The sequence below is a fragment of the Salvia splendens genome, chromosome 8 (assembly GCF_004379255.2).
Source record: "Salvia splendens isolate huo1 chromosome 8, SspV2, whole genome shotgun sequence".
Lineage (NCBI taxonomy): Eukaryota > Viridiplantae > Streptophyta > Magnoliopsida > Lamiales > Lamiaceae > Salvia > Salvia splendens.
This window is the reverse complement of record NC_056039.1, coordinates 34,393,211-34,415,822: the sequence shown is the minus strand read 5'-3', so window position 1 is coordinate 34,415,822 and position 22,612 is coordinate 34,393,211. Positions and strand designations below refer to the sequence as shown.

General features: G+C 37.1%; 3 protein-coding genes across 5 annotated transcripts; 1 reads left to right on the top strand and 2 right to left on the bottom strand.

Annotated features, from left to right (window-relative positions):
• The first annotated feature begins 653 nt into the window (after positions 1–653).
• Positions 654–3,422, top strand: LOC121743323 (TLC domain-containing protein 4-B-like). Of its 2 annotated transcripts, none has more exons than XM_042136594.1 (9): positions 654–730; positions 1,773–1,935; positions 2,000–2,088; positions 2,163–2,301; positions 2,386–2,460; positions 2,540–2,661; positions 2,729–2,804; positions 2,888–2,947; positions 3,078–3,422. In XM_042136594.1, exons 2-9 carry the CDS (start codon positions 1,798–1,800, stop codon positions 3,201–3,203), a joined length of 825 nt encoding a protein of 274 aa, XP_041992528.1. In that variant the 5' UTR covers positions 654–730; positions 1,773–1,797; the 3' UTR covers positions 3,204–3,422. The 2 variants fall into 2 exon arrangements, with proteins under 2 accessions (XP_041992528.1, XP_041992529.1); XM_042136595.1 differs by having other exon boundaries at positions 2,743–2,804; positions 3,078–3,216.
• Positions 3,423–4,390: 968 nt separating this feature from the next.
• Positions 4,391–10,962, bottom strand: LOC121744444 (DExH-box ATP-dependent RNA helicase DExH6-like). 2 transcript variants are annotated; one of them, XM_042137984.1, is made up of 14 exons: positions 10,564–10,961; positions 9,733–9,823; positions 9,310–9,619; positions 9,173–9,247; positions 8,995–9,039; positions 8,596–8,686; positions 8,444–8,502; positions 8,127–8,288; positions 7,772–7,824; positions 7,514–7,547; positions 7,322–7,411; positions 6,234–7,238; positions 5,034–6,119; positions 4,391–4,963 (listed from the first exon to the last, which is right to left on the bottom strand). In XM_042137984.1, the coding sequence occupies exons 1-14, from the start codon at positions 10,706–10,708 to the stop codon at positions 4,583–4,585; spliced, it is 3,627 nt and encodes a 1,208-aa protein (XP_041993918.1). In that variant the 5' UTR covers positions 10,709–10,961; the 3' UTR covers positions 4,391–4,582. The 2 variants fall into 2 exon arrangements, with proteins under 2 accessions (XP_041993918.1, XP_041993919.1); XM_042137985.1 differs by lacking the exon at positions 8,127–8,288 and having other exon boundaries at positions 10,564–10,962.
• A 6,125-nt stretch (positions 10,963–17,087) lies between these two features.
• Positions 17,088–18,566, bottom strand: LOC121745319 (fasciclin-like arabinogalactan protein 2). The gene is made up of 2 exons (XM_042139174.1): positions 17,793–18,566; positions 17,088–17,715 (listed from the first exon to the last, which is right to left on the bottom strand). Exons 1-2 carry the CDS (start codon positions 18,506–18,508, stop codon positions 17,202–17,204), a joined length of 1,230 nt encoding a protein of 409 aa, XP_041995108.1. The 5' UTR covers positions 18,509–18,566; the 3' UTR covers positions 17,088–17,201.
• Positions 18,567–22,612: the final 4,046 nt, after the last annotated feature.

Below are 22,612 nucleotides of genomic sequence, written 5' to 3'. Positions count from 1 at the left end.
AAAATCTAATACATCCGAAAAATTAAAAAAATATGCAAATCCCCCAAAATTTCATATAGGTTACACATATTTGATTAATATTAGTACTCCATTTCATGAATAAATACGCATATTATAATTTGGTTTTGAATATTTTTGAAGTATTTTATAAACACCATCTGTTGTGAACCAAGAATTCAATTTTTAAAGGAAAAGGAATCTAATCCAATTCGAATATTCAACTTTTAAATTAAATTTGATATTTGATTTAATCTAAGTCAAATATTTAGATTTTGAATATTTTACTCACTCCCACTATTTAATAATGCCAAAAAAAACAAATTTATACATTTGACCAAACAAAAGAAAAATGAAATACGTAGATTCTATTGAAACAAAGACGTTACCAAAAGTGTAACATAATCTATGCTATTTTGAATATTTTTTATTTTATCAACTTCATTTCTTTCTCCTCATTTCTAGGAAAGGAATATCAATAATAAATGCACACATATACATTCTTTACTTTGATGATTACGTGAAAGGAAATTGAATGAGAAAGAAAATCGAATTAATTTCAGACATATCGTGCCTCCTAAGACAAAGACAGAGACAGAGACAAACATACAATAATTAAAAAAAATATTAAAATAAAACTGTGCGGTTCTCTTATCTTATAATCTCCACATTAGATTCTATCATCATTTATCCACATTTTTTTCTCTGCCACCTTCAATTTTCATTGTTCTTGGTATGTTTAGCTTTCTGGACTTTTTCCTTTTATTCAAGGAATTGATTTCATTTTATTTATTCTATTTTATCAATATATTGTTTGTTTTCATCATATCCAATAACCGAGTATTTATAATGTGAACCTTTTTGTTTGTTTCTTTGGATGGATTCATGAATGCTGTATTCGATTTTTTGGGTAATTGATTTGGTTTATTCTCTCTTTTTATGTTGGCTGAATTATCTATTTTCATAGTGTGGAGAAAACATGTGCTTGATGAAATGCTTGAGAGGGAATGTTGGATTGAAATAAGATGATTTGATTTGATGTGGTTTGATTAAATAAGGCCCCATTAGTGATAAAGTTTCGACTTTTGATGTTAATTACACTTTATAGGTTATTATCTTTGGAATAATAGATTCTAGTATTGGTGATGATGTTTATGACGAACTTGTTTTAGGTGAAGAAGTTTGAATTGGAAGTTTAGTGTAAATTATTGATGAAGTTAAATTCATAGGATTTGTTGCCTTAATTTGTGCTGCATTTCTCTGCAACAGATAGCCTTTGTCAATTGATTCTTTCTTGAGATTCTCCTGTGCAACTACTATATATGCCTTTTAACAACCTTTATATAACAGTATAACGGTATTGCTATATACCGTACCAAAATTTGGTATGCTGAATTTTGGTAGGTACAATATCAGTATTGATATTGGCCATATCCAAAAATCGGCAATACCGAAAATTTCAGTAAGATAAAGGTATGGTTTTTTCCATGCCGACACGAATTAAACCGTAGCTTTTAACGATGATTTGAACGATTTTGGTGTTGATTGTGTTATGAAATTGTTTATCTCGAACTTGTTTTGGAAGGAGAAGAAGCATATTACCTTATGATCATCAGAGCGTGAATATAAAACATTCAACTCGAAATCCTTAGTTAACACATTAGTTTAGTAGGACTTGATTCTTGAGTTAGGGGTGTATTACTATGCAGTAAAGTATGTTTTGATGATTGATTTGGATTCATATTAGTTGATTCGCTGATGATCTTCGAAAATAGGGAAAACGACTGCGGATATGCTGTGATGCTGTCAACTGGAAGTAGTAATATGTTGGTTAAATCTTACCTAAACCAAGTTGATCTGCTTCTCAAGGAATATGTCTCTGCTGATCCTTTCGTCGTATATACGTCTATAATCCTTGGAATTTTCGCCTGCAAAACGGTATGAAAGCAATATTCCATTTCCTGCAGCTGTTCCATCATGATTTTCATTCATCTGTATTCAGGTGTATGAACTTAGCCAGATTATTAGTCCCCTCTACTTCAAAAGCTATCCGAATCTCTCAAAGGGCCTTCAGCTCGAATGGAGCAACCGGTGAGTGGATTCATTCGCCTACTGATACATAACCGGCCTCATGTTCTTGCTTTGACGCGCCCTATGTGATGCAGAGCCATGTCCACTTTTCACGCCATGTACATTGCCACCGTGTCATTATATTTCGTGTTGTGGTCGGATCTTTTCAAAAATGACCCACAGCGCGGGCCAATCACTCTTCGTAGTTCAACGGTCTCGATTTCTGCTTTGGGAGTTAGTGATGTTTTCACCTCTATTTGTTCTTTTATGCTCCCATCGATTCTGTTTTCGCCCTTGTTGATTCACATCTTCGAATAGGTTTCCGTTGGCTATTTCCTTTCGGATCTCAGCATGATTCTATGGCGATATCCTTCGTTAGGTGGGATGGAGTATGTAAGCACAATCTCTTCCTTCAGAATATATCTTCAATAACTCTGCATTTCAATCTATAGTTGATGTGAATCTGTTTTAGGTAATTCACCATCTTCTCTCGTTGGGTAGCGTGGCCTATGCTATGCTCACCGGTGAAGCACAAATCTACACGTACATGGTCTTAATGTCCGAGGCAACTACGCCTTGTATCAATCTGAGATGGTAAACTCGATATCTAGCTTCTCGTCTGTGGTAATGTCTCATTTCTCACCTCAAAATTTCTGAATAGGTATCTTGATGCAGCTGGTATGAAGAGGTCGAAGGTGTATACCATAAACGGAGTCGTGATATTCCTAGCATGGCTTGTAAGTTCTTGCAAAAGGACGATACTACCTTTCTCATATCCTCCAACATTTTCTTAACTTTTCGGGTTGTTTTTTACTTGCAGGTTGCAAGAATTTTGCTGTTCATCTACCTGTTTTGGCATTCGTACCAATATCATGACCAGGTAAGATTCCAACCGAAATACCAAAATCTTAACGTTGCTTATATATATGGCCCAGCGTGAGAACTAGACGAACATTTGCCTTGTGGGTGCATTATGTGTGCTTGTTTCTTACTCGTCGTTGCATCTACAGGCGAAGCAGATGCACGAGATAGGTGCGGTGATGGTTCACGTTGTTCCGTTGGTGCTGTCTGTGATGAACTTGTATTGGTTCAGCCAGATCTTCAAGGGGATGGTGAAAACGCTCAAGAGGGAATGAAGAAATCGTGTTGATTTTATGGAAGGCGTTGAAACCGCGCTGTCTGTGTGTAAGATTATTGTTGTTTGTGAATATTTGGAGGAAGAAAATCTGAAGCATTTTTACTTGAATAGGTAGGGAAAAAATGGCTGTATAGATTCATTTAGGTACACTATTTGTTGCTCAAAAATTGTGATTAGATTGAAGATTTCAGAGCGTGTATGGCAATCATTGTTTATATTTCGTCTCGTATTTAATTATATAGTGATACTAGTATTAACAAGAGCAATTATTCTAAAGTAAAAATATATTGACATTAGAAGAAGGGTGTGATCAATTACTAACTTTTTTGTTGCTAACTCTCATAACTCATCAACGCAATGTATTAAAAATGTCTACACATGACATTATGCTTAAAAAATTAGCAATATAACACACCTCACAAGTTATATCATTGACAATCGCTTGAATTTGAACACTTTCTTCTTATGATTAAATTGACAATTATAGAAAAAAAATTGCTAAAACGTCAAAAGAGAGCAAATATTTAGCCTTTTGGGCTATTTCACTGCGTCTAATCAATAGATCTGTACATTTAACACACTTTCATTAACTCTATGAAAAGCCATGAGGCATGACAAAATCTATAAAATGTAATTTTCTGATTGAGTGTGCAGCTCTGCCACTCTCAATCTTCATCACTAAATATCTAAGGGTAATAGAATCCATAAGGTTAGGAATAGATAGGTGATAGGTGTGGAAGCATCGTATCGTTCGGTAAGATACGTGTATTAGTCATTTTGAAACACAAGATATAATATGAAAATGTGAGACAAATATCTATGTAGTACTCTGTTATTGTTTGTATAGTATAGTAAGTATTTCGTTAGTGGCAGAAAAATTGATTTACTACAATGTAAATATTACTACTTTGAACTATAGGTTACATTTAGAAAAAAAAAAAGCAACATAGGTGTAGAGCGCATTTTAAATGATGTCGACATTAAAAAACAATGGAATTAAATGAAAAGTTAGATGAACAATTTTTGTTCATCATTTTAGGTTAAATAGGAGCACTATTATACACCTTCAACGCTATTGTTACGTGTGAGGTGTAGGTGTAGCATCTACAATCGACAATGCACATGCATCAGGGGTTACACCTACGAAACAACGATTAAACGATCTATAAAGATGACTCAATCGCGTGAAATAAATGGCAGATTTATATCTTTTTAATATTACCAAAAACTATAATAAATAGCAGTCTAACATATGCCTGTGATTGATGCGAACATCTCCCGGGACTTGGGAGCGCCCCAGAGAGTCGCTTTCCGGCTACAGCAGTGCAAAAGTAGCCGGGGATCGATTGGACAAAAGCACATCTAAACATATATGTATCACCTGAATCCATTACCATTGCCACGCTGCCGCTTGGAGTAGTTCCCCTTCGCGGTACTAGTCCCTTGTGGGGCCGACCAGTTCGCAGCGCTTTTTGACACTTGCTTCTGAAGATGGCTTGTGTGATGGTGTGACGTGTGGCTCTGGTTTGGATAGGGGTGGTCAGGGTAAAGAAGCGATTTGAGATAGCTCTTAGCTGGGCGATTGATTGGCACCCTCCTACCATGGCTGATGTCAGCGACACTGACCATCGTGGTGAGGGTGTCTACGGGTTCTGGTGGCAGCGAGATCCCGGACATCCCATCGTAAGAGAGGATACAGGCTATTGCATACAGTGAGGCACCAAGATGTTCCGGAAGAACGTCCCTCGGTTTAGTTACCTGCAAAAAATAGTCAGAGTTACGTTGCTTTATGATCTTTATACAGATTCTATCAAGATTGAAATTTTACCTTGAACAAGATTGCTGAAGATAGTCTCTCCCTCAAGCAGTATATCTGAGCAACATCTAGAGCCATCAACTGAAACGGCAGCCATCGATCCACTACGACTTTAACGACATTCTCTGGCGCCGACAAGATCTTTTCGCTGTTGGGTTTCGATGAACTGTGAGGCTCTGCTTTATCATCCTCGTCACTGTCATTGTCGGCATCAGGTTCATCAGCATCACTCTCATCACCCTCATCAGCATCTTCCTCAGTCGGGGCCACGACAATATCAGTGGCTAACAACATTAAGGGGAGCGAACCTAGGACACAGCAGTTCCTAATATGTATTCCGCCGTCTCCACGGGTTATCTCATCAAACATGATCAAAGGCGGGATACTGAATTTCTTCGAGGAGAGCTTCCCGTTGGTCGAAAACTGGTGCAACCTTACCTTATTCCCGCTGGCAGTTTCGACAAGAGATCTATTACCTTGCGGAATAACCCTCCCGACCATCGGATATAGACCTGAGAAAACTACAGCATGGAGTATACCAGGGTCACGGGCGTTGAGGCTACAGCGGGAGGCATCTTCCGGGATAAAACCATGCCGAAGTAGTTCGCCTTCGAGTTTCTTCCGCATGCTCGAAATCAACTTCATGGTCGCTGCAGATACGAAGTACTGAGAACAAAACTTCGCTTCGTCGCCCCTTTGTTTAGCCATTTTCCAGCAATCAAAGGCAGCAATTATAGCTAACTGGTCACCGTTGCCACCATAGAGTGAGGCCAGTTCTAGTCTAGCCACTTGAGCTTTTTTCCTTTCATTAGGAAGCATTGGCAAAATGAAGGGGTCTTTGCAGTCGGAAGCGCAAGCTAAAGTCAATGCCGGGTCAAGGCAATTCAACAATATCGCAAAAAATAACATTTTGCTGGTCAGAGGGTGGACGGGTAGAGCTCCGAGTTTCTGCCCAAGTTCCGTGAGTTGCTCTTCTAGAGACAATGCACCGATATCCTGAAGAACCGTTATTGCATTTTGTATCGTCTCATAAACAGGCGGGTCCAGCGTCTTCTGCAAAAATTCTTCGATTTTGCAAGATGGATCCATAAGCTTCACCTGAGTAACAAAAAAAAGCATCCCCATAGGATTTTAATGAAAAAATGAAGCCATACATCGCTAATTATGTCGAAAACAGAGATTTTCTCCTAAACAGGTGCACAAGTTAGGTACCTGCAGGCACAGCTCTTCTATAGGCATCCTCTTTATCTCGGGAACTTGGAACTCTGGAAGAGAAGAAGCTCGGAATTTTGAATATAGATGATAACAAATACCAGCTTGACATCGCCCTGCACGACCTTCTCGTTGCTTAGCACTTGCCTTTGATATCCAAGAAGAATGAAGAGTTGACACGTTGTTATATGGGTCATAACTTTTCTCTTTCATCCGCCCGCTGTCTATGACATAAACAACATCATCGATGGTGACTGATGTTTCGGCAATATTAGTAGAAAGAACAATTTTGCGGCATCCAGGAGGCGGACGTTTGAAAACTTTCTTTTGCTCGACCAATGGAACCATAGAATGAAGAGCAATAACAAGAAATTTTGATGGATCCTTGAAATAAGGACTTGATAGCAACTTCTCTCGCGTTCTGTTTATATCATCCCAACCCGGAAGAAATACGAGAACAGCTCCATCAGTCGAGTCATTACAGATTCGCCTAAGAAGTTGTTCGATAAGCAGACAATCTATAAGTTCAGGGTCAACATGCGATAAGTATTTATCGAGTAAATCTTGCTCCTTATCTGACTGCGTAAATGCTTTCCCCATGTGTTTTTTAATGATTTCGGCAACATCCCCCTGATTTCCTTGTTCAGCATAATCGAGAGCTGTCTTCCCTGCATTACTCCGCAAGTCGCAGTCTACACCAAACGAGAGAAGTGTGCAAACATAGCTAACTCTTCCTTGCTCGGCTGACACCATCAAGGGGGTTACTCCGGTTTTCGAGTGCTGGTAATTGAAAACTCTCGAATCTCCTTGGGAAGATATCAGCTCGAGAAGGGGATCAAAGTCATCGTTTGATGAAGCTAATTCAATAGCCTCGTCAAGAGAAACTCGGCATTCCTCGGTTAAAGGAGAGTCCTTCACTGCCACGTCCCCACTTGTGCACTTAACGTGATTATGTTCAGATGATCTCACAAGTGCTAGTACATCCTCCAAGTAATAACTTTTTACCTAAAAATACCATGTTCGATGCATAATGGACTAAATTCGTAAAGATAAACACAGCACCATATAAAATGAGAGCAGTTGCTTACGGGATATGTAAAACCCGGTACACGAATAACTGGGCAGCCTCCAAAGTACTTTGAAAACCGGTCCGCATCAATGGTGGCGCTCATCAATACCTGTTCAGATTGAACAGCCCATCAAACCAGTATTCTAACTAAGCATCAGAAACCGAAAAATATATCAAGATTTAACCTAGAAAAGACTACAAAGACACTGACCAGACGCAGGTGAGGATGCGAAGGAAGCATGTCTCTGAAATCAATATCAAACAAAACAGCATAAACAACACTTAAATCGTACGATAAATAGATTGAATATCCAATGCAGAATAGACGATGAAATGATATTAATAATAACATGCAATAATTTTGGATAAGTGCACCAAGAGATTCCTGTATGGAAAATTAAATCACAAAAATCTCATTCGGATATATTCAAGCTCCATGTAACCAGTAAACATCATATGAGTGAGGCACCTGATTATTGCGAGCATGAAATCGGAGAAGCGATCCCTTTCATGAATTTCATCCTAGAACCAAAACAATATGTCAGGAACGGAACCTCAGGAAAAGAGCAAGGGCCTTGCAGCTGAGATGTATCAAGGTAAGGCTACTTGCCCTTCAAAGTTCAACACAGGTATTATACATAGACACAGAGAAATGACTAAGGAGTGGTTTTTTCCTGACAAAGAATTAATATTGCTATAAAAATAACTCAACCAGAACAAAATCACAGTTGATAGATAATAACAGAACCTGATGCATAATCAAATAAGTAGACGACAAAACTATCTACAAAAGATGGAATATATGTTTTCAGGAGATTCTGTACCACTATTATGTGGGTTATATCAGCCACAGAACTCTGTCCTTTTTTAGACGCCTTTTTTTTCTTTGTACGGCTGTTATCTTTATTGACTAGAACCCTCAGCAGAACCCCATTGGTGCAGAACACAAGAGAGGACTGCCTTCCACCTTTGGTTTCCAGTCGAATCTATAAAATTTTCATTAATAGTTGGTAAATGAAGTCAGCATGAAAGTACAACCTAGTGGTTCATGTTTAATATTCATAAACAAAATAGAGAGGTTGCTGCACGAAGCAAATATTACTCAAATCAAGATTGCACCTTGATTAAGATCTAGTAGTACCTTGTATCCAACAGAATCTCCAATACTTTCACCTCTTTCAGAAGCAATTCTTTCAGCGACTGCACGTGAACACGGAAGTATAAAACGCACTCACATTTCAAGCTGAACCTGAAATAAATATATTTAACGAGAGACAAAAAACGGTGTTCAACCTGATGTGGCAGAGATTCGCCTCGGCTGAGTACAAACAACTTTACACGTCTCTCCTTTACTCCATGCATGGTCCAGGAGAAACTGGGGGACCTAATCAATTTGAAATATAACAATTTTAATTATAAATAATCTACAAGTACACTCCGAAGTCCAAACCAATATATCAAAAGATATGCACTTAGAGTTTTCAATTCTCATATACAATCAAAGATCAGAATGCTGGAGATATCCTTATGCTCCTGTGGAAATTTACTATGCTTTCAGCCCCAAAAACACACTATGAATAACAAACATAATGTGAAAAAACTCAGACAAATGTGTAGTGTGCCAAATACTCTCCTTTTTGTTCAAAATATACAATGAGAGAAGGGAACAGTCAAATGGGTAAGAAGTAGTACCTGTGTTGTTTTCCCACATCCAGTTTCACCACATACAAGCACAACCTGCATTGGAAGACAAGATATCATCATATTGTTATAATTAAGCAACCGGCTGAAGATTCAAAGCTTTCCAAATACTGAATATACGAAGCACCCATCATTTAAACACACACAGAAACACTCAAATGAGGATAACCTGGTTAGATTCTACTGAAGATGTGATAGCATCCCTAAAAGATGCAATAGGTAGCTTGGACCTGTTCTGTGCGATCTGCAAACAAGAGGGCAATTACTCACCATAATTTCAAGAAGATGTAAGATGGGGTTCCTAACCTGTTTCAAGCTCATCTCTTTCTCAATTCGGGAAGCAAGTGTTTGTATCTTGCTTGCAATTTCAGATGGATTCGTCGTAGGTCTGCAAAAAAAATCGTCTCTTGAGACTCCGCTATCACTTTTTCCCTTACTGACGCCAAGTTTATTCCCACTCATATCCACATCATTAGGGGGATAGCAAGAAAACAATTCCTGTAAAGCGGCCTGTGATTCCCCTGAAAATCTGAAAGAAGCAATGTTCTCTCTCCCTTTCATACTGCTGACTTCCCTTTTACGCTTATAGATACAAATGCGGCGATCCTGTCCTTTCCTACAGATTTCAGATTGTTAGAAGAACAGAGACATGCCCCATAAAGTTCTACATATTACACAACTACAAGCAAGCAACCAAATACATGCTTGCTTTCCTAACACACAACTTACCCGTGACTCTTTGACATGAACCCCGCCTTTCTGCACATAACGTGCACTGCCGCCCGCTCCTGATTAGTCAGGTTCTCTTCAAATTTGTATACTGCATTTATTCGAAGTTCAGGAAACTTTTCCTTCTTGGTAAGATGCTACATCAAGCATAAAGTTTATAGCTACATAAAATCAACTACCAAAACATGAACAACACACACACACACAATAGCTTCCATAAACATTCATTCCAGCAGGGTTGCATCTAGATTATTTGCATGTCAAATTGCAGCCAAATAACACTAAACTTATACTCCCTCCGTCCCACTATAAGTGACACATTTTCCTTTATTGGATGTCTCACTCTAACCAACACATTTCCTAAAATGGAAACATTATTATATCTACTTTATTCTCTCTCCATTCAACTCACATAACAAAACTTCATAAAATCTCATGCCGAATAAGAAATGCTCCACTTAGAGTGAGGCAGAGGGAGTATAAAATACGTACATGTAAAGCTTCCATTACACTAATTAGTCATCAAAGAATCAATTTTTCAGCTAACACTAGAACACTCACAGAGGCCTTCTCAACACAAATTTGAAGTCCGGTAACTTTTTCTTCTTAGCAAGATGCTTCATTAAGCATAAAGCTCATGACTACAATAACAACCAATTACCAAAAAGAAACAACTCCAAACACATCCATTCCAATTTCCAGTCTATTTGCATGTCAAATTGCAGCAAACAACACAAACGTACATATATATACACCCAAAGATTGAAATTTTCAGCTAGCTCTAGCACACACACAAACCCTCCTCAAAAATTAAGACTTTTTTTGGTTCACCTTCATCATCTGAACTCCGGAACTTCTCCAGAATCTCAGCGATGCGAATGCGGGTGGCCTCGGCAACCTTCATATTGTTTGGCGGCACTCTCCCTTTCTGCCGCTTCCTCCCCGCCTCCTTCCCGGATGAACCTGGTGGGCCCATTCTCTTTCTCTTGTCCCCACCTATTTTTGTGGCTTTTCTCTCTCTATAGGTGTGAAATTGAAGGCGCGGCAATCTAATCCGATTGCTGTAGATGGGTTTTCCGAGTTCAATTTGGAACGAAACAGGGAATGAGGAAGAAAGACGTGTTGAGGCTATTCAGTTTTTCTGAGCTTTTCTGCTACGGCGGTTTTCTTTTTCCAAATAGATTTATACTCCAATGTAAAGAGGGATTTCAATTTTCACTCAAATTTAGGGTTCGTTTCATTACCCCTTTTCTTTTCTTTTCTTTTTTATTAATATTAATACATCCAATAATGTAAATTGAATATATATCTATGATGATATGCTTTCCTAAATTAAGTATAATCTGTATTTAACGATGCCCCAAATTCAGAAATATAATGCTTTTCTGAATTCATGTAGTACTACTATATAAGTAGTACTTTGTTGAAAGTATTTTGCCTTTGGATTTTTTACTACTTCTATTTGATCTATTCGACACTAAATAGTTGGAATTGTTGTTATGAATTAGATTGGGTTTATTCGATTGAACAATTGAAGGTATTGAAAAGGGATTTGTAGCCAATATCAATAGGATATCATAACAATACGATTTTGATTTAAATGCAAAATAATTTCTCATGTATTAATATGCTATAATCAAAAGTGTAGATTTAAAAAATATAAATACGTGATTTTAAAAAAAAATTACTTTGGAAGTGGAAACTTTGAATGTTATCTCATCCCATCCATTTTAACAGTATTTGGTGTTTTAGCAAGTGGATATTCTCACCATGTAGGTATTTAATTGAAAAGTAATTTAAGTTTACTCGCTTTAAATGTTGTTGAAACTTATATCCCTTCATAGTTTGCCATATACTAGTAGTACGTTTTATCAAATGGATATTCTCGTTACAATTATTATCATTTAAAAAGTATAGTCTAGAAATTTGACAGGTTACAATAAAAGAATTGTTTAAGCAACTTATTAACTAAATAACTTACGCATTGTACAAAATTGAAAAGGAGGTAGTAGTATTTTTTTTGAAAATACTAGTATTGGATTTGATAATTTGTCCATGTTGAGAAAAGATGCCTTGTATATTCTAGATATATAAGCATACCCACTCTTACATGAATTACTACAACAGTCCAAATTCTCTAAGTCCCAACTGGGCATGAAAATGATACCTAGAATATACTCATATATACTATTTAATTTAGCCTAATAATATGTTTGATATATGAAAAATAGTTGGCATTCAAGAATCAATGTAGTATTATTCACGTAACATATTATTCGATTAAAAAACATTATATTCCAAATATATAACTCCCTTCCTACAAAGTAACTTAAATCAATCAATAAAGGTAAAATAGGTATATTATGACATTAAATTTTCTTAAGCAAAAGAATTTACATACGACACAATTGAGTAAGAGTAAGTAATACCATACCTACAAAGAAGATATCAGATAGTTGGAAGAATCAAGCTTTTTCGTTCCAACTTCAACTCCTCCCATTGCAGTGATGAACTCATTAATATTCCTCCCATTATAGTTCATAGTATTTATTACATGATTCAGTCCCTAGATTCCAGCTGATGCAGTTTACAGCCTCCGTGTGCCCGTCCCACGCTACAATCAGCTCTCCTAACAACACGCCCCATATGTAAACATACGAATAGGCGGAATAGCATACACAAGTAAGTAACAAGAACGTAAGTCCAACTGTATTACCACTCCACCACATCAACAGTTGTGGCATAATAATAACTTTAGTTAATGTTATAATCAACGAATAAATTTCTCATTCATTCTATGTTTAATTATAAGTTTGTTTTTAGTTATACATATCATATCATGTAGTATTAAATTAAAAACTACTAATATTTTACTATTCACCAAATTTATATATATATGGTCTTGTTAGGTTGAGATTTTTTGGACTAATTGAGAACTAAGATGCATTTTCAGTCACTCATTCATAATTTTCGCACAATGTCAACTACTAAGACATTATGTCAACTAGGGGCATAATTGTCATTTTCGCACGATGTCAACTACGTTGTCAACAACAAACGTTACTTTAGCCAACTATTACGTCAACAACAACATTTTACAAATAATTAATGTCAACAACAAATATTTTCATGTCAACCACCTATATTAATTATGTCAACAACGACGTTTTACATATAATATATGTAGATATATGTAGTTGTCATTATATGTATATAGTTGACATGGATTGTACACATAATTGACATTATATGTGTATAGTTGACATGAATTGTATATGTATTTGACATAGATTATATATGCAAAGTTGAGATGTCAATTACATATACAATTCATGTCAACTATACACATATAATGTCAACTAAATATACAATTCATGTTAACTACACACATATAATGTCAATTACATATACAATTCATGTCAACTATACACATATAATGTCAACTCTAAGTTGTTAACATTTGATGTGCAGGCTATTGATGATAATGCCCTCGAGTTAACATAATCTACTTGCAGTTGACATTTCGAAAATGTTGTGGATGAGTAGCTGAAAATGCATCTCAATTATCAATTAAGCTCAAAAATATCAACCTAGCAGGACCCTATATATATGTGTGTGTGTGAATTTGATCAAAACACATCTTATTATGTACACTTTCCGTCCCATTTTAAGTGAAACATTTCTTATTTGGCACAAGATTTTATATAGTATTGTCTTGTGAGTAAGAATAAAGTAAGAAAGATAAAAGTAGAGATTGTGATGTTTCTATTTTTAAAAATACGTCATTTAGAGTAAATATGTCACTTAGAGTGGGACGAATGGAGTAATAAAGTTTGATGTATGATATTCAGGTTTGACCAGCTTAACCGTGAACCAGTAGTTTTGCAAGTCCGATTTTTAAAATATTGCAATTGCAAGAGACTAAACCAAATCCATTGTTTTCGTATATGTAGAGGCATTACCCTAATTAAGGCAACATCCCATCGTCTAACTACCTCGTCCACTCTGCATGTAAGGAGTTGGTTATTTGTTTGTGATTCAGATTATACTCCATCCGTCGCGCTTTAGGAGTCCCGATTGAGTCGGACACATGTTTTAAGAAAATGTTTGAGTGTATAATAATAAATGTTGTAGTGGATGTTGGAACCCACTTTTAATTGAGTGTGTAATAAATAAATATTATAGTGGATGTTGGGACCCACTTTTAACATTTTTTTACTTACTTTGTAGGCATTTTTTATTAGTTTATCCCAACCGGGACTCCTAAAGCGGGACGCTCGAAATTGATCAATCGGGACTCCTAAAGCAGGACGGAGGGAGTATTTGTTTTTAAATACGGAGTACTCCTAAATTCAAACCATAATACACCGAAACTAATTATTACTATTAATTTTTACATAGTGAAAAGAATAACACTAGGAAAACTTTTGTTTTTCTGGCCTGTTCATTTATGAACTTTGTACTTGTTACTTCATTTATAACTACTAGTATTTCACTTTTTTTGGAGACATCCCACGTTTTTTAATTCAATGAGACCAATCTTGAATGCAACGAGTTATTTTATTTATTAAAATCTAAAAAGTACATAAAAGTTAACTGAAAATTTCATGTGCGATGGACCCAAGTATTTAATTTTCATCCGTCTTCGTGGGCTTATCAATCATTTGCATAGGCCCATATAAATTAGACAGGCTCACTTTTCACAGAGGCCCATTACCAGTGAACCACGGTAAACTACTCCGTATTGTGTGCGACGGATTATGATTCTGATCCAAATTCATAATTAATCGTCTATTAATAATTATGAATAACAACAAAATACGATATTGAGTTTTAATTTTGCCGGTGTTGCGTAAGTTTTTTTGTGTAGTAATATTGGTATGATACGACTATCTCACATGATTTATGGAAACATAAATGTCTTATAGAATTATTACATATTTCGTGATAGTTAAATGTATAAAAGAAATCTCTTGGTTTAGAATTCAGCTCAAAATCGACTATTTTTGTGTAGTTTTTTTCACTATATTTTTCTAGTTTTGGACCGAATCTGTGTCGTCTCGCTATTTGAAAACACTGAATCCAAAACTAATCGCATGAAATGTTATATCTAGTTTCATTTCAAAGCGTATAACCGAATTTATTTTAGAAACTAGAGCCATTAATCTAATAACCACTCGATCCAACATTTCCGATTTAACAATGCAACACAATTTCCAACACACAATAATACATTATTATATAATTATATTATGCGTGTTGTGAATATATCGAATATACTTTACAAATGATATAGGCATTGGAAAAATACCTTAATTGTCACATGGAAAAGGGCAAGATTACCTTTGTCATCCTTCACATTAACTACTCCAACATATTTGTTCCTACTTACCAAAAACAGCTGCACTCCTTTATCAGTGCATATTCTTATCTTCTAACCTAACTTATTTTATTTTTCATCACTAGCTTTATACTGTATAATAATTGCAAGATTAAATTATTAAAATACACTGACCAGATCTAACCTATTTGGACTAGGTTTGACTATTTATAAGTGAAATTTATACGTTCAGTTCACAAAAATAAAATCCTACACCTATTTAGGTTACTTAGTATTTTAGAAATATTATTTTGAAAAAGAATATGTATTGGTTCTAAATTAAAGAACATTTACACGTGCAGCAATCCTAATATCGACACAGAAGATGAAATGAAAATTATGAAATAGGTGAATAACAAGATCTCATTGACATGTAATTAATACTGTATTTATGGAAGCTATAATATAATGATCAAATCAGTTAAATAAATAATTTTATCTAAAGCAAATCACAATTAGTATTAATTACTTCAAGTAATCCAAAATAGCTGCTGTGACCTTTGTCGGTGGCTTAGTTAATCACTATGTCTGTCCTATTCGATCACTCCAACTTCTTTAAGAGCATCCACAATGGCGCCTAGCCGAGCGCCGGCGCTAGGCGGTCGCTAGGCGAACCATTGGAGGAGCAGAAAACCGCCGAGCTGTTTTCCGGAAATCAATTTCGCCTAGCGCTAGGCGGTCAAAATCCGCTGGGCTATGCGCTGGGCGATCCGCTCGGCTCCATTGCAGCGCCCGGATCGCCCAGCGCATAGCCCAGCGGATTTTTTATTTTTTAGTTTTTATTTTCGAAACACTATATATACGCGATTTGCACTTCATTTTCATTCGCACCACTTGTATTAACGAGTACTTTTTGCGATTTTGAATGTAATTTTTTTTTATTAATGTACTTTTTAAAAAATTTTGTACTTTTTTTAATTTATTGTACTTTTTTAAAAAAATTAAAATAGTATTATTAATGTTTCCCGTATATGTCTCGTAAATTAAATTCCGTATATTGTGTTATTAGTGATGTGGCTATTGATGTGGCTGAGCTATTTATGATATGGCTAGGCTGTGGCTGAGCTATTTCTGATGTGACAGGAGGATTTTTAGTATTGATGATGTGGCAGTAGGAGTTTGTGGCTAGACTATAGCTGGCTATTGCTGGGCTATAACCACTGTGGATGCTCTAAGTATTTTGCATTATTTTTTAGTAAATTATTTTACTGTATGTTCCCTAAATTATTTTATCCTATGCTTTGTGAAAAATCAAATTACTCAATACTAAAAAAGGTTACTACTAAATCAAGATTGCATCCAATTAAACAAAACACCACTATATATAGTTAATTATAAAGAGGTAAATAATACGTAAAACAGTTAGAATGGGTCATCTACATTCAATAAGTAACAAAATTACAATAACATCATTTGAAATACAGTACAAAAATTTAAATTCAAACTTAACCCATCTAAAAAACCTCACACAGTTTTGTGTAAATAAAAAATATGCCACCAACAAAATTATAAATTGATATATTTATGATTGAAAATACTACTTAGTACTACTATAAAATAAACAAAAGTAAAGTTGGTGGTGCCAACAATGGTCAATAAATTTTGCCCACCGACACTTCTCTACCCACTCTTGACTCATAGCTACATGATACAGCTGTATTTATTGATTTATTTGTTTTTAAAACGTTATATATTTATTTATATAATCCTCTAATTTGTCTCAACTAAACCCATATTTATTAGAAGAATGCAATAATATACCAACAATTTATTGATCGACAGAGACTTATTAGATACTCCATTTTGATCTCAACCGGTGCATAATTATTGCTTTTGTAGTTTCATAATCTAATCTCTTTTTGGTACTAATTATTCATCATTGCATAATTTACCTCAACTTTAGAATAAAAACTAACAATGCAAATGTATTAGTATAAACATATGTTTCAAATATTTATTGCAAAAAAACAAAAAGGAAAGAAAGAGATGCTTTTCAATTGAATCAAATCCACACCACAATTCCAAAAACAAAAATAAATAAATTACAAATATACTTAAATACTTTTTTTTTAAAAACGAAAAAAGAAAATTAACAAATGTATGCCAAAAATCCCAACGCCAAACTGAAGCAGAGCGCCGCAACACCGCCGGTGCGGACTCTCTCGCCGTCGTTGCTATCATCCTCATCCGCCGCGGCCAGATCGTCGGAAGCAGGACCAGGACCGTCGGCCTCCTCACCATCTTCATCACCACCAGCTGCCGCGCCCTTGCTCTTGCTCTTCGACTTCGGCGCCGGCTTCGGTGCCGGAGCAGGCGGCGCCGCCTTGAAGAGCTCCTTCGGAAGCAGCACCTCGTCGATCTTAAACACAGCGAGCGGATCCTCGTCGATCAGAGTTCCGGTGATCGTCGCCGTCACAATCTTCGTCTTCAGCTTGACGTCGTCGCCGTCGTTCTGCACCGTGAAGTCGAACTTCTTCGTCCCCTCCGTCGCGAGAGTGTTCATCAATCCGTTGCTCGATCTCAGCATTCCGAGCGAGTTGTACACCGGCACGCCGTGGTACAGCAGCAGCGACGACTTCCCGTCGGCGGTGAGGTTTTTGTACCTAATTATCAAAATCAGATGAGAGATCGAGTCGATTGAGTCCAAAAAAATTGAAATTAGGGGAAAAGTAAAGTAAACCTAGGGCGGAAATCGTCGAGAGCTTCGTCGGAGGGGCAGAAGATGGTGAGGCCGCCTTGAACGCTATCGGAAAATGTGGATTGGACGCCTTGAGAGACGATCATGTCGGAGAAGGTCTGGCAGCCTTGTTTAGCCATGAGAGAGGTGACATTGAGGTCGGTAGGGGCGGCGGTGGGGGCTTCGGCCTCCGGCGAGGTGAGAGTGTTGCTGATTTGAATAACAGCGATGTCGTAGGGCAATTCCTCAAGGGATTTGACAAATGTAGCCATCGGGCCGTCGGAATCGGAGTCGACGGGAGCGAATCCGACCTTGCCGCCCTTCATGTCGGTGATGTTGACGTAGCCGGAGGTGCCGGCGGCCTCGCCGGTGGCCTGGAAGAGGGAGGAGGTGGTGGTGGAGCCCTTGGTGATCTGGTGGAGCTTCTTGGCGCCGAAGTAGTCAGCGAAGATGTGGAGAGAGAGGATGTTTTTGAGGGTGGGGAGGGGGTAGTGCTTGGCGAGGAGGTCGCTCATACCGGCGTTGTCGACGGCGCAGACGGTGATGGTGCGGCGGCGGTTGATCTCGCCGGCGAGGTGGGTGACGGTCAGGTAGTGGTTGAAGGTGGAGAAGGAAGGGTGCTTGGCTAGCATGCGGGTGATGTTGTGGGCGTTGGTGGTGGTGGAGGAGAGGGCGGCCGCGGCGGCGGCGAGGAGGAGGAAGGAGATTCTTAGCTCCATTGTGGCTGCCGCTGCTCTCTAGTCAAGTGTGTGTGCTTTTATGAATTGTGTGGTGTGTGTAAGTGTTTATTTATATGTACAGATAAGACTTGATTCAAAAAAATAACGAATTTAGGTTTGTAGTGAATATTTACAACTTCAATTAAAATTCATAATTTTTACAATCAAATTTTAAGTTCATAGGAAAAAACTAAATGTTGGTCCAATTTTAGGACTAATTGCCCATTTTAATTTTATATTTGGAAACATTTGCATGCATGTGCTATATGTATGAGTATGATGAGTGTGCAATAATTAACGGTGAGATCATATAATAATTGTAACGGTCATTTTGATGTTTTGATGGGTACTATAATTGTGGTAGTTATGCTTTTTTGTTGGTTATATTAATGTAAATTGTTTGTACAATGGAATTTTTAATTAGTAGTAGGTGGGTTAACTTTAGTCTTTGGTGGTGCTAGTAGGCTAATGAAAATAATTTTTTGTTTCTAATATTTACTTTTTACAGGATAATATATTTTACAAGATACATATTGTCATTTTTTTAGTTGTATAACTATAAGTATTGCAAGTTAATTTGTAGATTACGCATCACCTTCCACCGACTGAAAGTACCTAGTTCAATAATGTTCTATAAATACCGTGGTTTCCAAATTTGAAACACATCATTTAATTCAAAATCTATAGCTATCATAGCTCCAAAGAATCAAGTAACGCTTGAGAGTTAAATCAATGATTAATTTTATAAAATAGTGTTATAAATTAAATTATCAAATATCTCTAAACTGTTCCATTTTTCAAAATTTTCGTAAACTTTTGACTTTTACAAATTAATGTTATCATGTAATATTCAAATTGTGCAAATTGAGAGTTTGAGACCAAGAGAACGATGAGGAATTGATAAAAGAGCTTCTTGATGTTCAAGTTAGCAAATAGTTTAGAATAATCATTATAATAAACGTAAATAATGAGTAAAGTACTAAAAAATGGTAGAAAATAGATGGTAAAAGGATTATTCGATCAATTGAGTACTTCTAGTTGATCGGAGCGAACACGGTGAATTGTTGTATGAATAGTGGCGATGATCGTCCGAATTAATCGAGCGAATTGTGCAACTGAAGCATGTGGGAGTTCGGAGTGCACATGAGTGACAACATGTGAAAGATAACGTGTGAGAGTGCAAGTGATTACATATGAGCACGTCCCTTAGAGCATCCGCAGCAGTGAACAGGACAACGTCCGTCCGTCCGTGCCAGCGGCACGGCACCGCTGTCCACCGCTGCGCTCTCGGCGCTGCTCGATACATCGAGCACGTCTGTGCCAACGAGCAGCGTACGTGGCAGCCTCCCATTGGCCAACAACATAGTCGTTGGCAATTTAAATTTAATTTAAAAAAAATGGATTTTAATTAAAAATTCAGATTAAAAATGAAATAAAAATATTTTCCCACTTCCCAAAAAATTATATCCGTTTTCTACCCACTTTTAATTTATTTTCCAAAATTTTTTCCCCAAAAATACACATTTTCATCTATAAATACCCCCACTTCTACACCCAAAAATCACACCACACTACACAATTCTCGTCTAAATTCTCTCATTTTCGTTCTCAATTCTCAATCTTTCTTTCACTCTTACTCTTACAACAAAACAATGTCCGGCCACGACGATCACCCCTCCGGCTCCCACGGTTGGAACCCCGATTGGTTCGGTTCACAACCATTTCCTAGTCCGAAAATGAAATATTCAGCCCCTCCTCAAACCCAAGGTTCGCAAGTTCAGGGTGGCTACCGGCCTTACCCGGTCGAGGACCAAGATGCCCCCCGAAGGGCAGTACGGGTGAACACCCGAGCCATCTGTGCCTAGAGCGGGAGGGAGCGGCCCCTCTCAAACTCCTCCTCTTCCTACTCGCGGTGTCCGCACCCCGTACACTCCGAGGGAGATGCAACAATTGTTCAAAGCGTTCTTGTCAATCTCCAAAGATCCGGAGGTTGGCACGAACCAATCTGGTGACCATTATTGGTGGCGCATCTGTCGCCGGTACAATCAAAACTGGCCGGCTGGAACAATCGAGCGCAACGAGAGTATGGTGCGCAATGCCATATACAGAGCCAGCGAAGAAATCCAAAAGTTCCAGGGGTATTACCTCCAGGAAGAGCGGTCGGCGGCGAGTTTGACATCATCAGTTCCGCCTTGGCGACCTACCAATCCATGAACTACAAGCCGTTCAAGTACCTCAATATTTGGCAGGAGATGCGGTCGCATCCGAAGTATAGGGGAGACATAACATCCTCCTCTAAACGGTCGAGGTCGGTATCCCTATCCGACGCTGGCTCCGAAGATGTGGCTAGCCAACTTGCCAGAGCTAACTTGGGTAGCCCGAGCGGTTCCCAGCGCTGGCCACAAAAAAGGAAGAAGGCAGCGGCCAACCGCCGTCGCTCTGAGACTCCAGTCGCCCCCGCTCCCTATGTGCCACCTCAACCCCCTACCAACTCGTTGTGGGGGATTTTGTCCCAACTCAATTTGGCCGATAGGTCAACTATGACCCCCGAGCAACTTCGATCGCATGTGGCGATGATACGGGGTCTCCAAAGAACATTGGGGGTAGAGCCGGATGAATAGTCATCAACGAGTGTATTTTTTTATTTTTTAGGTGTTCAATTATGTAATTTTTAATTTTAGGATTTTAATTATGTAATTTTTATTTTTTAGTATTTTAATTATGTAATTTTTTATTTTTAGTATTTTAATTATGTAATTTTTATTTTTAGTATTTTAATTATGTAATTTTTATTTTTTTGTAATTTGTAATATTATTCCGGGTATTTTTAATGTATTTTAATTTTGTGGAAATGTTTTTATTTAAATTGAATAATAGAATTGTGGGACCCTTGAACTTGTCCTTGCAGAAGAGCACAGATGTGGATGTTATGCTCTTGCCTAAGAGCAGAGAGTAAAAGTGGGACCGGACCCACATCTGTGTTCGTTGGTAAGAGCACGGATGTGGATGCTCTTATAATTGGTATGTGGCGGCCAATATTTTATTTGGAGAGCATTCTAATAATAACTGCATTAATATCTTGGAATGGTCACTCATTTTGCTCTCGTTGACAAGTAGTCACCGCTTCTAGGCTTGCAATTGAGCCACACATCCCTTGTATGTGAGCCTTGTTATGCGCTTGGTCATGTTGAAACCGTCGTATGAGGGCTGTTAAATAATGGTACTATAATTTAAAAATTTGTGGTAGTATAAATTTAACTAAAAACTCATGCATGACATCTTAAGTATTTACTACTTTTTCCGTCTCACTTGGGAAAGACATATTTTGTTTGCTATTTTACTCTAATTGGTACATTTCTAAAATGGTAAACCCATTTTCTCTGCAATCTACTTACAAAACAATTAGCATAAAATTCCGTGGTGCTAAATATAAAATGCTCAAGGTTAATATCTTAATATGAAAATAACATTTGCCCGATTTATAATGTCAAACTTTCCCCAAATTTCAACAATAACAATTCCTTATTTGATAATAATATCCACCATTCTTCACCATTTTTTTTCCCAAACATAATATTATTTATATAATACTTATTGAGACCACATTGTTGAGCTGGAGGTGGGCCCTAATAATAGCCCAGATAATTCGACCATAAGAGCATCGATGGCATTGGACCCCTTTGTCTGGCCCAATACCATCTTTATTTTATTTTTTTAATACTATTTGGTTTTATTTTAGTTTCAGCGCATTTTCCACCTCATCAATGTACTTAAAATTTGTCATCATTTTTTTGTGAGTGAAAATCAAATTAAAGTCAGTCACCCGTAACAAATTTGAGAAATATGATTGAATTATTATATGATAATTTTTACCTGCCTATCAAACATGATGGTTCTCATCGTGCTTTAAAATTAAAATATTATGACTTGTTTAATAGCCATGTCATATTTCGACTATACATGATACAATTATGATAGTTATTATAGTTTCGATTAGTTAATTTACATATACGGGGTGTTTGGTAGATTAAGATAATTGTGAGTTATCTTATTGTAGTGTTTGGTACAATAAGCCATTACTTGATTAAAATTATGATTGCTAAA